A 13,930-nucleotide genomic window follows, 5' to 3' on the forward strand; every position below is an offset into this window, starting at 1 on the left:
TTGTTGATCCTAGCTGCATTTTGGTAGAATCTTTATTCAGTGGAGCTTCTAGAGAAGGAGTTGACGTGTTCATTATACTTCTTACTTGGTTTGGTTTTGTTTTATTTTATCATTGCTGGCTTCCTTAAACAAACAGATTGCATTAATACTTCCCTTTTTAAGTGCTTGCAACAGACTAGTTCACCTATTAAAGTTTGGCCATCAAGCAAATCTATTTCCTGTCTTCATAGCGTCTTTTGACTTGTTTTTTGTGGGTTTTTTTTTGTTTGTTTGTTTCATTTGAAGAGTCCTTAATGAAGCCTTAAGGATGAAGCCTCTAGGCTATTATTTTATTCTTGTTTATATTTTGTCATGCCTAAGGATGCTGATATTGGACAAGAGCATCATTGTTCTAGAAACTCCACATAATTTCTTTGTTGCCTCAAGGGGGTTTTCTGCATTAAACGTACTCCAATTATCTGTATTGTTTTAATAGTTAGATATCATAAATCAAGCTTACTCACCAGAATTTCTCTCTAGTCAATGGAGAAAAATGAGCACTTCTAGAAATGAGGTTTTATCAATTATCCGTAGACATTTTGTTTTAAATGATGGGCTAAATAAATGCCATGGATTCCAATTTAGATTAAAAACTTACTTCTATATGAATTTTCCACTGCTGTCCCTTACTTCTATATGAATTTTCCACTGCTGTCCCTTAACTTGGTGGCCAAATAGCAATTAAATTATTTCAACCTGTTTAATCATGCAATTTTAAGGATTATTTACATGCATTTTACTTATGTTCAGAAAAAATATTTTCCGCATTCTATCTTAAATTTCAGGGTGACATGTCTTACTCTTCACTGTACATACCTTGGAGCCTCCTTTTGTAAGATTGTAATAGCTGGCCAACAAGTCTTCAATGTTAGTCAAATTTTCATCTTGTCATAAAGTATCTGTTAATGAGTTATACTTGCAGTTAATTAAATAATATTGGGGGTCTTCTTTACTCTTCTTGTGTTTACATCAGTATTTTCTTTTTGCCCTTCCTCTCTGTTAAACCACACAGAAGAAAAAAGGTCATAATTTAATGAATGACCCCTTGGATCACAGATGCTGACAAAATGAAGCCTGAAAATTTTAAATTGGCTGGCTGCTGTTATCCTAACAGAGCCCATTAAAGTCACACAAGAGCGCATAACTTATTATGTAGTGAAACTGTGACTTTTTCATGGTTTCTTTGTAAACATGACAAAATTTATGGATGGCATTAGTGATACTAAGTTGACAGAATTAAAACCCCTGTTTATGGATACAGTTCAGTAACTTGATTTAATTAGATTCTCACCACATTGATCTAAGAGGATTTTCAAGCAGTATTTTATGATGGAGGGTTTAAAAGAGAATGCTGAAATTCTCACACGAGTGATGAATTGCGAGAAATATTTTCATTTAAATATACACATATTCTTTATAGGCTTGCACTTTGAAAGAGCGTGCCGTGTTTTGTACAGGGGCTTTGGCCACCATACAATCCCAAGCTTCATCTTTGAGTAATAGTATACTTCACTAACACTGGGTTTGTTAGTATTACAGGTTCAGCTCTACTCGGAGACATGCTAGAAGTAGGCCATCACAATCCAGGCTCCATTGATAGTATTGACTATAATGGGAACTTCCAACCCTTTTAGTTCCTTTATTGATGCCTACATTTAACATCGTGTATAACAGTTTCAGAGGTGAGTGAGGTTATTAGGATGATTGATTATCTCAGAATCTGTCAGAGCAGATAATGCCTTTTAATTTCTTCCTGTCCCTTTCCTTTCTCTTTCCTTTCTCAGGCTATCTGTCCCCATTATTTACCAACCTGGCTGTAAATACTAAGCACTGTATTATAACTTTTTCCTATTTGATAAGCTGTACTGAAGACGGCAGGCAATAATAATCTCTGAGATTTCTAAGATAAAGCTTTTGGATGTTTAAATAGGATAGACTATTGGAAAGTGCAGTATAGAACTGTGAAATGTGCATAAGGAATGATAAATTGAATGTCAATTGATGCAAGAAAGTTGAACAAACCATGAAATTACTGACACAAATGTATGGAGGCTGTTACATAAGGGCTTGTGTTCCATTAAATGTGGTAAAAGGTTGTAAGGACACTGTGTTGTATGAATCTTAAAAGTACCTGACAGACATTTTACTTGGGGAAAAAAAATAAAATTACTAAGAAATAGTGTTCATCATGTAGAAAAAAGTTTGTGTTTCATTTTATTCTGCATCAGAATGAGATTATAAAATTAACATCAAAATTCATAACACTTTTGAAACACAAAATAATTTTGATTGTGAAGTGTGGAAGGTTCAAGAGGAGCAGTGCCTTCAAGTAGGAACAAATACATGAAAGCTGGCGTGGCTCCAACTTACTGCAAGCCAAAGTAAATCAAAACTCCTTTGGTGAGGACTCTGGTGGAAGGGTAGCTGGGAGATGCTTTACACCACATCTCAGTAGCTCTTTATGTAGAATCCATGCTGGGATGTATGGAAGCACAGTCTTCAGAACTGAAGATTCTTTCCAGATTCACTTTTCTAAAACATAAGAAGTTGCCAGTTATGTGAAAAGTGTGTACTTCTTGCTCAAACTTCACCTTCCTCTTCATAGATGTTACAGCAAAATGAGAAACACTTAAAGAAGATCTCTAGTTTCTACACTTTATGTAGACCATATACTGAGTTCTGATGATAAGGTTTTGTCTTCCATTATCATTAGCTCCAGGCTGCGTGGTTCATATCTAATATTGAATTTACATCTTATTGATGTCAAGATGTATTTGAAGTAGTAGTTTTGGAAGAGGAAAATGAATGCCATGGTAGTTTTTCTTCATATCCACATTTATTTAGTCATGGTGCTCTTAGAATGAGGTATATTCATTTGATTTTTAGTTACTTCTGCCATTTTTTTATACTCTCAACTTGCATCTGTGGAGACCATCATTGTGAAATCTGTGCAAAATAAGAAAGCACGAGAAAGATTCACATACATTCAAAATTCAAGTTTGTTGCTATATTATAGTAAGAGATGTGCCTGTAGCCAGATGTATTGATTTTATGTAGGTTTTTTTAACGACGGTTTCAAATTCTGCTATCAAACTTCAAAGTTTATTATGAATCCTACAAAAAATACTTTTTTCCCAAGTGACAGGACAGAAAAACTGAAAGAACCCCGCACCTGTGCTACTCTTTCTGTATTTTTCATATGATGATTCATAATGTATCTAATACTTTTGTTTACAAAATCCTGCTGTGATACTTTCTGTTGTGTGTTAAAATTAGTGGAAACAGTAATGGTGCAGGCAGAGGAGCAAGGTGTATTGAAGAAAATTGTAGTCTTTCAACTTAAGTAGATCTGGTTTTCTACTTTTCATTGCACAATGTATTCCTTTTTTACAGTTACTGGTTTAAATTTAGAAATTTGCAGCCTCTCAAATATTTTCCTTTTACTGATGAAAGAATGTCATGACAATGTTGAAGGCTGCTGTACAATAGGAACAAAGAATTTGTTTTACTAAATATACCAAACTTTGCCCAACACTGACGTACTCACTTGGTTACTTTCTAGTTCAGTTATAAAAATAACTCAGCAAAGCTTCCTTCTATAAAAGGATTATTCTAGGGTACATTTGCTTTACAAAAAAATAAAATATATTCTGTGTTACTAAATCTGACAGAACAGAAGACATTCAGGATTGTCGTCCTGTATTTACAATGAAGTGATGCTCTTTCTCTGGTGCTAGAATTCAGAGATTATTTTCTTAGAATGATATAAAACCTCCTTCCTTAAGGAATGTCATGGTACATTTTAAAAAAAATTTTTTTTGTAGTGTTCTTCATACTAAAATAAATAATAGAATCTTTAAGGCATGATGGAAGATATATGGGACGAGCTTCTACTGCAATGAAAACCGGTGCAGTTTCAAGGGATTATACAGATAAAACAGGACTAATCTAAGAAAACAAAGCTATAATATTGCTGAATGCTTTCACTTTCAGGCATTTTACAGAATACTGATGTAGCAAATAAAAGGGCACATTCATCAAAATGCATAATTTAATTAAAAAAAACCCAACAAAACCACACCAGTTTAAGCATACAGTACTTGGATTTCACATGAAGGTGAAGAAACCCCTTAGGACATTTAAAATTTATGAGGAGTCTTGTGATTTCATTCATTATGTTGACAATATGTACAACTTCTTTTGAGAATGGATTGGACCAAAAGTGAACAGACGTGGATGTAATAGCTCTTCCCATAGTGTGTGTTGAATTATGAGAGTTACTTCAGTTTATACGTTACCCAGGAGGACTGTTAAATGTGCTTGGTTATATAGATCTGCAAATTTTTAGCTGTGGGCTGGTATCCATATTGAGCTATAAATTTATAGTTGATGTATTGCTTTCTAGGCAGACAACTCATACTCTGATAGAATTAAGGGCAAGAATTGATTTCCTGCTAAATAAAACACATTTTGGTTTAAAGTATAATAAATGAAAACTGGAGTCTCTATGTGAAGCAGATATGTTGTAAATATTGCATATAGAAAAAAAGACTTTTTATAATTATAGATTTGCATATAGATATGGAAGGATACTTTGTGAATGAAAAAAGTATCTATAGTCTTTTTACCATTTGAATTTTGGTTGACAGAAACATTTCTGCTAACGAATCTTTGCTGTGGCTACATCTCTATCAATATACAACTCTATCAGAATATTGGCTTGTTTTTTATTGTGTACTGAGGTGAATATTGCATGATTTAGCACTCTCATATGCTCATAAGTACCATAACAAAAAGCACTTTATAGAAAAAAAAAAAAATTAAGTGATTGCTTATCAGCATGTACCAGCAAGGGTGTAAATGAAATTTGGAAGGAGGTTGATTCACTAAGATGCAGAGCAAAATCTTTTACGAACTGAAGCAGATTTTTTTCTAATCAGCAGTTAAGCTGCCAAGCAAGTCTGCTTAATTTCACTTCCACTCTGTGAAAAGCAGCTGCTGTTTTAGCATTTCCATGATACTGTTATAAGAAGTAAAGGAGGAAAAAAACCTACCTCTGCTGTCAAAATAAGGAAAACTTTGCTCTGTTATTTCAACTAAATTTATATCTGGAATTACATCCTGGTTCAGAACTAAAAAAACCCCTCAGCCTCCCCTTCCCCCCTTTCTCTCCCATGCACTCTTTTTCTGTCTTTTTTTCTCTCTTTCTCTGTGTTGTTTTTGGAGTGAAGAATGTGCTGTGTAAAGTTTAATGAACTTGGATCATTTCTTATCAGACAGAGATTTATCCTGGAGGACTTCAAGCCACGTTTTTTCCTTTAGAAGGGTTTACTATAAATTTTTTCAGTTGACTTGAAATAATTTGTATCCTTCTTGATAATAAAGGAAACATTTTTCTGTAAATATTATTTCCCAATTGTAGTCTGATTTTGTGTCAAGGCTGTGTTGCTGTCCAGAAGAAACACCCTATCTAGTTTTTATTTTCCATGTGAATTTTTCATTTGATTTGTTTGTTACTCTATACATTTATAGCTTAATTTGTATATTTACTCTGAAGTAAAAGAAGCAGTTGCCATCTTAAGGTGTTTTAGCTACTTGGTTAAAGCAAGTGCTAGAAAATAAGTCCATAATTGGGATTTTGCGGTCTTGGGGAAGAATCTTCTTCATGATAGCTTTTAAAAGTGTTCAAGATATATGTTGCTGCAGAACTCTACTAAACAAATTTTAGGATGACATCAGAAATACATGTTTGTATGTGTAATGAATTTTCTGAAGATAAGTAGTAAGCGCTGAAGAAAGAAACATCTTTCTTCTGAAGAATGGCATAATTTTTTGCAGTTTACTGTAGGGAATGTGGTGTTTTACAGAAATTCAGAACATGGTTTGTGCCTCAGAAGTCACCGAATTCACCAAAAAATTCTGAGTTATAGCCAGGCTAAAACCCTGCATAGATTTGAGAATGTATGCTGAATACTTCAGATATTAAAATAACACAAAGCTGTCCGGTCTAACTGGGTGTCATGCATGTACTCCTCTGATCCTCTCCATGCGTGATGTGATGATATTTTAAATTTCTCCAGAGCGCTTTTATCACCATGCTCTCTAATTTGATATGTATGTCAGATGAGTTGGCTGTTGTCCACCAACCAGTGGTTGATAGGAGGATTTATAAAGGAGGGCAGACATCATAATGCAGTGGCTCAAATATGCTTCTAAACACAGCATTCAAAAGAACGCAGCCTGTAAATTGCAGCCCCATTATTTCTTTCATCATGTAGCACCTTTATATGACGGCACTGAAATGAAGTCTAATCCTTTGATTCAGATGTCTGCTACAGTTATGTGAATGTAAAATGTCTCCACGAATTTGAGCTTTAAGAAGGACAGAGGATTCAACTTTAATGCTTCTACAGTGGAAAGTTTGATAAACCTGGGAGAAATTAATTTAATTTCAGTTGGCGAACAATTTTAAGTGTAGAAGGTCATAGTATCAAACTGTATTGGGTCTGCCTGAGGCCCCCAGCTGCCCTCACAGTGCAGTGCTTGTACTGGCAGCTAGAAAGGTGGTGACAACACACCAGGGTTTTGGCTACTGCTGAGCAGTGATTGCACAGCATCAGGGCTGTCTCTGCAACCAGTAAGCTGGGGGTGGGCAAGATATTGAGAGGGAACATAGCCAGGGCAGCTGACCCAAAGTGACCAAAGGGATATTCCATACCATAGGAATTCTGCTCAGATATAAAAGTTAAGAGAGAGGAGGAGGAAGGCGGGGCATTTTTTGTTTATGACACTTGTGTTCCAGAGCAATTGCTACATGTACTGCAGCTTTTCTTCCCGGGAAGTGGCCAGACATCACTTGCTGATGGGAAGTAGAGAGTAACATCTTCTGTTTTTCTTGTGCGCGTAACTTTCGCTAGTGCTTTATTAAACTGCTTTTATCTTGACCCACCAGGGTTTTTTTCTGTCTTATTTTCTCCCTCCCTGCTCTGCTGAGGAGGTGAGTGATACAACAGCTTGGTGGGCATCTGGCATCCAGCCAAGGTCAACACACCACGCAAACATCGTGTGCAGTAATTTTACTTATCCGCAGTCTTTCATTTATATAGGAAAACCCCCACAAATTATGTAGACTCACCAAATCAAATAAAAGATAAACTTTCTCTGTTGGAAGAGAATATTCAAGTTGGTGAGATATGAGGTGATGCTACTCTTTTCCTATTTTTATGGAGATCAGTTTTCAAAACTGTCAAGCAGTTCTTAAGTTTTCCATATTACCTTTTATTTGGCAGTATCCTTATTTCTTGAAATAAAACCTTCACAATAATATGATATCATATAATGCAGAGAATGAACAAGAGAAGTGAAATAATGTTGTTAATATAAATTTGTAGAATCAACTAAGGTTAAAAAGCAAAGTCCTTTGTTGAGAAATCAGTATGATATTGTGGTTGTACCGTGCTGCTACTGTTGACATGTTAATCTAGAAGTGTCTAGAGCTGCTGATGGATTTGATTATTTCTGTTGTAGCGCTTATATCCAGGACAGATCTTGTGAAAATCCATCTAATCCTGGTAGTATATAAATTTTCTTGGTATTTAATTTCTGTTAGTAAATCTGCCTTGGGAATGTCTGCATTTGGTAGCATGGCCAAAGCTCCCTATCACCTGAAACTTGTGTGTGCTGAAAAACTCATTGCAAATAATTAAACCTACTCAAGATCCATGAATTGATTACTCTCCCACTTTCATATGGAGTCCACTCATTAGGCTTTCTTGAAACATCCATCTAAAGTTCAGAGAATTTGAACTAGCTCTCCTGTCTTGTTTATGGATGTTTTACTTTGAAACCAATCTACTGTTTTTTCTCTTTCTCACAATAACCTTTGTATCTCATACTCCAGGAAGTCCACCTCTCTGTGATCCTGTTCAGCCAAACCACCCTTTTTCCCTTCTAATCATGTATCTGTTTTCAACAGGGGCTTGCAGTTCTCCCCATTTTTCCTAGCCAGCACTTTGTTTCTGTAGGCAGTTAAATAGTTTAGCCTCTGGCACTTGAAGTGCAGAAGGAAGAACCATCCTCTTGTTTCTACCAGTTCCTTTCCTAAACTGTTTTCCTTCTCTTTTCCTGACAGCCGTGTTCCTTGTATCCTGACTGCTCTTTGTGCTAGCCTGTGAGTCTGATCTGCAGGAAGAAGGAAGGACTGTGTCTGGTGCAGCTGTTGCAATGCATTGCTCAGGCTTTTCTCAGCTCTCCATTTCCCAGAGCAAGGGCATGCATCGGGACAACCCAGCCTAGGTTTAATGAGATGGTCAGTGGAAGAAGATGTTGCAGTCTCTAGCCTTATTTGTATTCTATACATTGGTTGAAATACTACATTACTTTTCTGGAAATAAAAGACAAGTTTTTCTGGAGCTTCTCATACTCTTCAACTTATCTTGATACATTTAATCTCAATTTATCCTTGTTTTCCAGAGGTGGAAGTAGCAGAGAGTAAAATGCTAGTTTTGAGAAAACATATTCTAAAACCAAAAGCTTGCTAGAATCTTGATACATCAACACAGTTTTTTAGTTTTTTACTTTTCTGAACTGGTATTTACTGAACAAGATTTAAAGCTTTAGAATTTCTACAAGATTGTATTATCTCTGTTCATCATGCCATTTAAAAAAAAAAAAAAAAGCTGACCTATTTCTGTTTTAGTCACCTTAGTTTGGAGTCATATCATCCTTGATTCTTCACTCTAAGCTCTCAGTTCTAGTTGTTTTCCATATCAGTGCTTTGATTAGAGTTATTTTTTTAAAAGCATTTCCCAGAAATAACATTTACCTGAGATTATGAATTTAGAGCTGAATGTAGACAAGACTTTTATTTCTAAGAAGTATCTGTTTCCAGGTGGAATCTTGCAGGCATCACCCCTAAGCATCACCTCTATGCAGATTTGCAGTGCTGTGTCTGCTAGTTTTTGATGCACTGTACATATGTATGCTTGCTAGATGCAACTCTTCTTACTTTGAGTTGGCAGCTCTTGGCTGCATCACTGTAGTTGTACGTTTTTTTACAAATACCATGCATTGCCCTACATCCCATATGTTTCTTGTCTTACACTGTTTCTAACAGTATCTCCTTTGTGAGGGTTCTCCAAAGTTTTTACTTTGTGTTCTTTCATTTTTTTATTTTCTTCTGTAGCCAAAGTAAGTATATTTGTGGGTTTGGATTCTTTTCTTCTGGACAATTTCTTTCTATCCAGAGTGATTTCTGCAACCTGCCATATCACATATCACTCTTTTCCAAGTGTGAAGTCATTATCAACTGTTAATTCCTTGCCCATCATCCTCCACCCTGCAGTTTTGGATATCTGAACTGAATTAGTATCTGATCTGTTATAATGAAATCTGCCAAGTGCCTTAATTATAAGTCTGACTTATTAGTTTTAAAATGAATAAAAGAATCTTCAAGGAATTTGTTCTTTTTTTTGCAGTTTCATTTGTAATCTTTCAAAAGTGTCTCTTTTGGGGTTTTCTATATTATTGCAATTTCAGTTCAGAGCCTGTGCTTTCACTCTGGCTCTGGAAACTGGTTAAGGCATCAGTAGGTATGAGTTCAGCAAAAGTAAAAAAAGTAGTTGTCACTGAAATTTATTTTTCTTTACTTCAGGTGGATTCCAGCTTTTCCCATACAGATATCAGATACTTGTCTGATTTTTCTTCCTATCATTCATCAATGTAACGCTAGTTTTGGCACTGCCATTTCCCCCTCTCTCTCATTCTTAGGGGTCTGGCTTCCTTACTTGTCTGATAATCGTAAAGTAGTTTAGTTCCGAGCTACAGAGTTATGGACTCTACAGCTTCGGAGTTTTGTGGTCAAAACACCTGCTTAAAGCAGAGCTAATATTAGATCAGGTTGTGCAGGGACTCTAATCAGGTATTTTGAGTAACTCCAGTAGTGAAGATCACATAGTCTTGTATGAATTCTAGTTGGGTATTATGTAGCACTGTGATGTATGTATGTCTGTTTGTTTTTTTTAAGAGGAGAATGGAAGAAGTAATAAAAGAGCAAGTGTTACTGAAGCGTAAGCCCTGATTAGAGCGTCTGTGATGTAGGGAGATCCTAATTTTCCTGGCTAATTGCTCAAGAAGGATTGGTATATATTTCTGAAGATGCTTACATTGATGCAACTCTAGAGCAAGCAACAGTATGTCTCCTGGAAGCTGTAGGTATGGCTGATAGAGTGTAACTCTCCATGAGTGAGATAAACTGTATAGCCAGAACCTGACCATTGTGTAAAGAACATATAAACACCCCACCTCTGTGGCAGGATATCAATCCCTTTGTATTCTTTTTGTCTTATGATATCACTAGATTTTTCTGTAAGTTCTTTGTTCTGTGGTAGTAGCCATATTGCTGTATTTGAACTAACGTATTCAATTCAAATATTTAAAATGTTACTGTGAATCTTAATTTTCTGCATATCAGTCAGATGTTATATATTTGAACAAATGAATGTTGGTGTTATGCAGGGATACGGTGTGTGATGGCAAAGGCTCCTTGACTGGAAATATATGTATAGTCCAGAAAAAAGTGGAGAATAGTATTTGAGAGGGGAAGCTATGTGCTTACCTCCTTGAGGAAGAAAGTGTTATATTTACCAAGTAATGAGTATGGAGAGTTAATAAATACTGTGTAGTCATTGAGAATTATTCCTATCCACCATTTCTAATATTTTCAGTACTGTTTGGAAATGAAGACTATCCTTGAAGGACAGATGGCAATTGCATATGAAGCACTTTCTGAACTGTTTGCTGCCTCAGGCTTGATGATAAAATAGGAGAGTTGGCAATATGTACTGTATTATCCTTTCATGGAATAATAATCACTTCTTGTGGTTTTTTTTCTATAGGTACTTCATTTTACATAGTTCAGATGCAAGCTATTATGTTTTCCTAACAAAAAGCATTGGTTCTTGCCTGTGTCATTTAAATGTTTCAGAGTAGCTTTGTAAGCAGGATTTTGAAGTTAAAAATTGAAACTTTTTTCCTTAACGTTTCAATAGTGACTACTGTGCTTCTGCCTTCATGTGACTCTAATGTTTTGGTTTCATTGTAAATGTTGAGTATATTGAATATTTCACTATTTGAATGTATTATAAGGGTATGAGTGTCTCATCCCTGCTTAGAACATGTTCCGTTTTCATATACATTTATGCCTAAACACTAATTTTGTTAACTCCATCCCATTTAAACTATTATTAATAAACCACGCTCATATGCACAGTATAACATGCTTCATGAAACAGTGGGAATAACTTTTAAAAAGCTGTTTCTAAAGATATTTTTTACTTACTACAACAAAACTGGGGAAATGATAGGTGACTTCTTATGCTTGGTTCATTTACACAAGCCATTCGGTGAAGTGCTGCTCTAACATTTCAGTGAAATGTAAGACCAGAAGGAGGGAGTGCTGAAATAATTAGATATTAAGCCCTTTTAGATGGGGCCTTCTGTCCCCAAAAACCTGCTTATGGTTGCAAATTTTCTTTATAGTGACTAAAAATGATCTGTGCAAGCACGTGTGAGACCTACCATGTTTTCCAAAAGATCTGGAAACTTTCCACAAGCTCTGAATTGCTCACCAGGTCAATAACATAGCTGGACCCGTATATACTGCCAGGAATTTTTATTCCTTTTTTCCTTCCTGTTTTCAATATTAACCATACTGCATGCAGATCCCTTTCATATGTTCAGTTTTTCCTTTTTCTTACATTACAGATATTCACCATAAGACACTAAACAAGTTAGAGGAAGCAGTTCAAGGATATTTTTGCTTGCCTTTATAAAGCTTGGGCTCTCTAAATGAGTTCTCAGCTTCTGATGTTACCTACTGACAAATATTGTGCATAAGAAGCTTGTATTAGTGTAGGTTACTGTGTTAATTTTTAAAATGCCAATTGACATGATTCTCGTGGGGAATCTTGTGCAGCTTTATGTTATGTTCCAACACAAATGTGGAAATTCACTGTTTTAGAAGGGAAGGCATTTGTAGTACTGAAACAGCTTAACATGAATCAAGTGATGTTTTTCTAACATTTAAATTCTAATAGATGCAAGTAGGCAGACTTAGAGATTTTTCACTGTCATTGCATGCTTAACTCTCAGGAGAGACTTGGGATTGTTGTCCTTACTTCTGGCACCAAAATTCACAACTGTGGTTGATTGTATTTTGCATAGCCAAAAAAGGGAGTTAAGGTACTTATAAAGGATACAGTTTATTTCAGTCCAGACATAGGGACACTAAATGCAGGAGGAGAAACAGCCAAAGATAAGCTACTCTGAGCTATTTGTGTGAATGATTTTTGATTGGAAAGATCTATGGGATGGTACTGGTATTTGTTATATCTTGCTGACATTGGGCCTGTGCTCTGTTTCTGTCAAATAGTCAAAAACAGAGCACTGTAGATGAGAGATAACAATTAACCAATAAAGTAGGCTTTTCACTTAATTGTAGCGCTGCCCAGTAGCAGCACTGCACTTAATGGCTTGTCAGCAAGTGCTTTGTATTCTTCATGCACTGAAGCTTAAAAAAAAAAGCTAATTTTTATTTTGTAGAATTGTGAAACATGGTACTTTGTCTGTGAGTCTGAAAGCAGGGTTGCTGTCTTTGGCCTGTCCTCCATCATAGAAACCCTCTAACATCATCTTGTCTGCTTGAAAGTTAAAATTTGTTTGGGGCTGATACAGAAGTTACCAGAATTAACAAATCACTTACTGTGAAAATGCTGTGAGTTTCTACAAGCACAATTGTATGCCAGCGTATCAATTTTTTCGATGTCAAGATTCTTTTTCCTGTAGGTATGGACAGTAGGACTTTTTTCACTTAACATAGCAAAGTGATTGTGACCCTCTTAAACTCATCTGTGGTGCTGTTGAGCCATGACTCCTGTATTGGGAACCCTCATCTTAGTGACAGGAGATACGCTAAAGAAAACACTTAATCTACTTTTAACTAGCTAGGATAAAACACTGGGTAATATTTTTTTTTTTTTGGCAGACTTTATAGCATGTTGGGTCATTTCCCAGTTCACATCTCTAATTTGTATGATTGTGTCTGTGAATAAGTAGAATTCTTTCTGGCATTCTCCAGTAAGAGTTTGTATTAATAATGCATTTTTCATTTTAATTTTACATTTTTTGTCGATCATTCTTTTTTTTTAAGTTTTTTTTTTTTTAGCTTTTATCTGTATGTGAAGCTTTTAATGGCACCACAACATGTCAAGATATCATAAACTACATTGTGCTGAACTTTAAAAGCTGTTTTATATATCTTTTTGGGTTACATTGTTAATGATGGGTTAAAAGCTAACACCAGTTGAGGGAAAAGGAGGGGGGGAGGGAAATGCTTTCTTTGTGTTGTATAGACTGCACAGAGAATTTGCATAAGAATTTTATCAGCATTCTTGGTGATATGCCTACTCTGAATGAATTCCCCACAGATGCAAATTTTTTGGACTGGCTTCTTTATCTTATTTCTTTTGAGATCCTGGCTTAAAAGGATGGATCTGCCTTTTATGTCTAGAGAACATGCCTTGAGACTTACTTGCCATATATTTCAGACAGCCTGTCCAGCTGTTGAAAGTAAAGAGCAATTCTCCAGACAGCTTTGACTAGTACTAGGGGTGAGATCAAGGCAAAGAACTGGGGAGGGCAGCCACTTCTTCGACCATCCTTTTTATGGTAGTTAGTGAAAATTACTCGAAATACTCCATGCTCTGAGCATAAGCCTGCCTATGTATGACACCAAAAAAACTTGGACATTATAAAGACATGGATACTTGCCTTAAAACTTCACTGAACTCAAAGACATAGATCATAGGATCACGTCCTTGATCATAGGGTAATT

The 13,930-nt window shown here is 35.7% G+C and overlaps 1 protein-coding gene across 3 annotated transcripts in view; it reads left to right on the forward strand.

Moving 5' to 3' along the window:
* Positions 1-13,930, forward strand: part of IMMP2L (inner mitochondrial membrane peptidase subunit 2) — a 477,884-nt gene that overhangs the window by 32,777 nt on the left and 431,177 nt on the right. The window contains exon 4 of one of the 3 annotated variants that reach the window (XM_040596099.1): positions 8,171-8,258. The exons of the other annotated variants lie outside the window; for them this stretch is intronic. Coding sequence (XP_040452033.1) covers positions 8,171-8,213 — 43 coding nt within the window. The 3' untranslated portion in view covers positions 8,214-8,258. Of the gene's footprint in view, positions 1-8,170; positions 8,259-13,930 lie in introns of those variants that run through there. 3 annotated transcript variants of the gene reach the window in all.

The sequence above is a fragment of the Falco naumanni genome, chromosome 5 (assembly GCF_017639655.2).
Source record: "Falco naumanni isolate bFalNau1 chromosome 5, bFalNau1.pat, whole genome shotgun sequence".
Lineage (NCBI taxonomy): Eukaryota > Metazoa > Chordata > Aves > Falconiformes > Falconidae > Falco > Falco naumanni.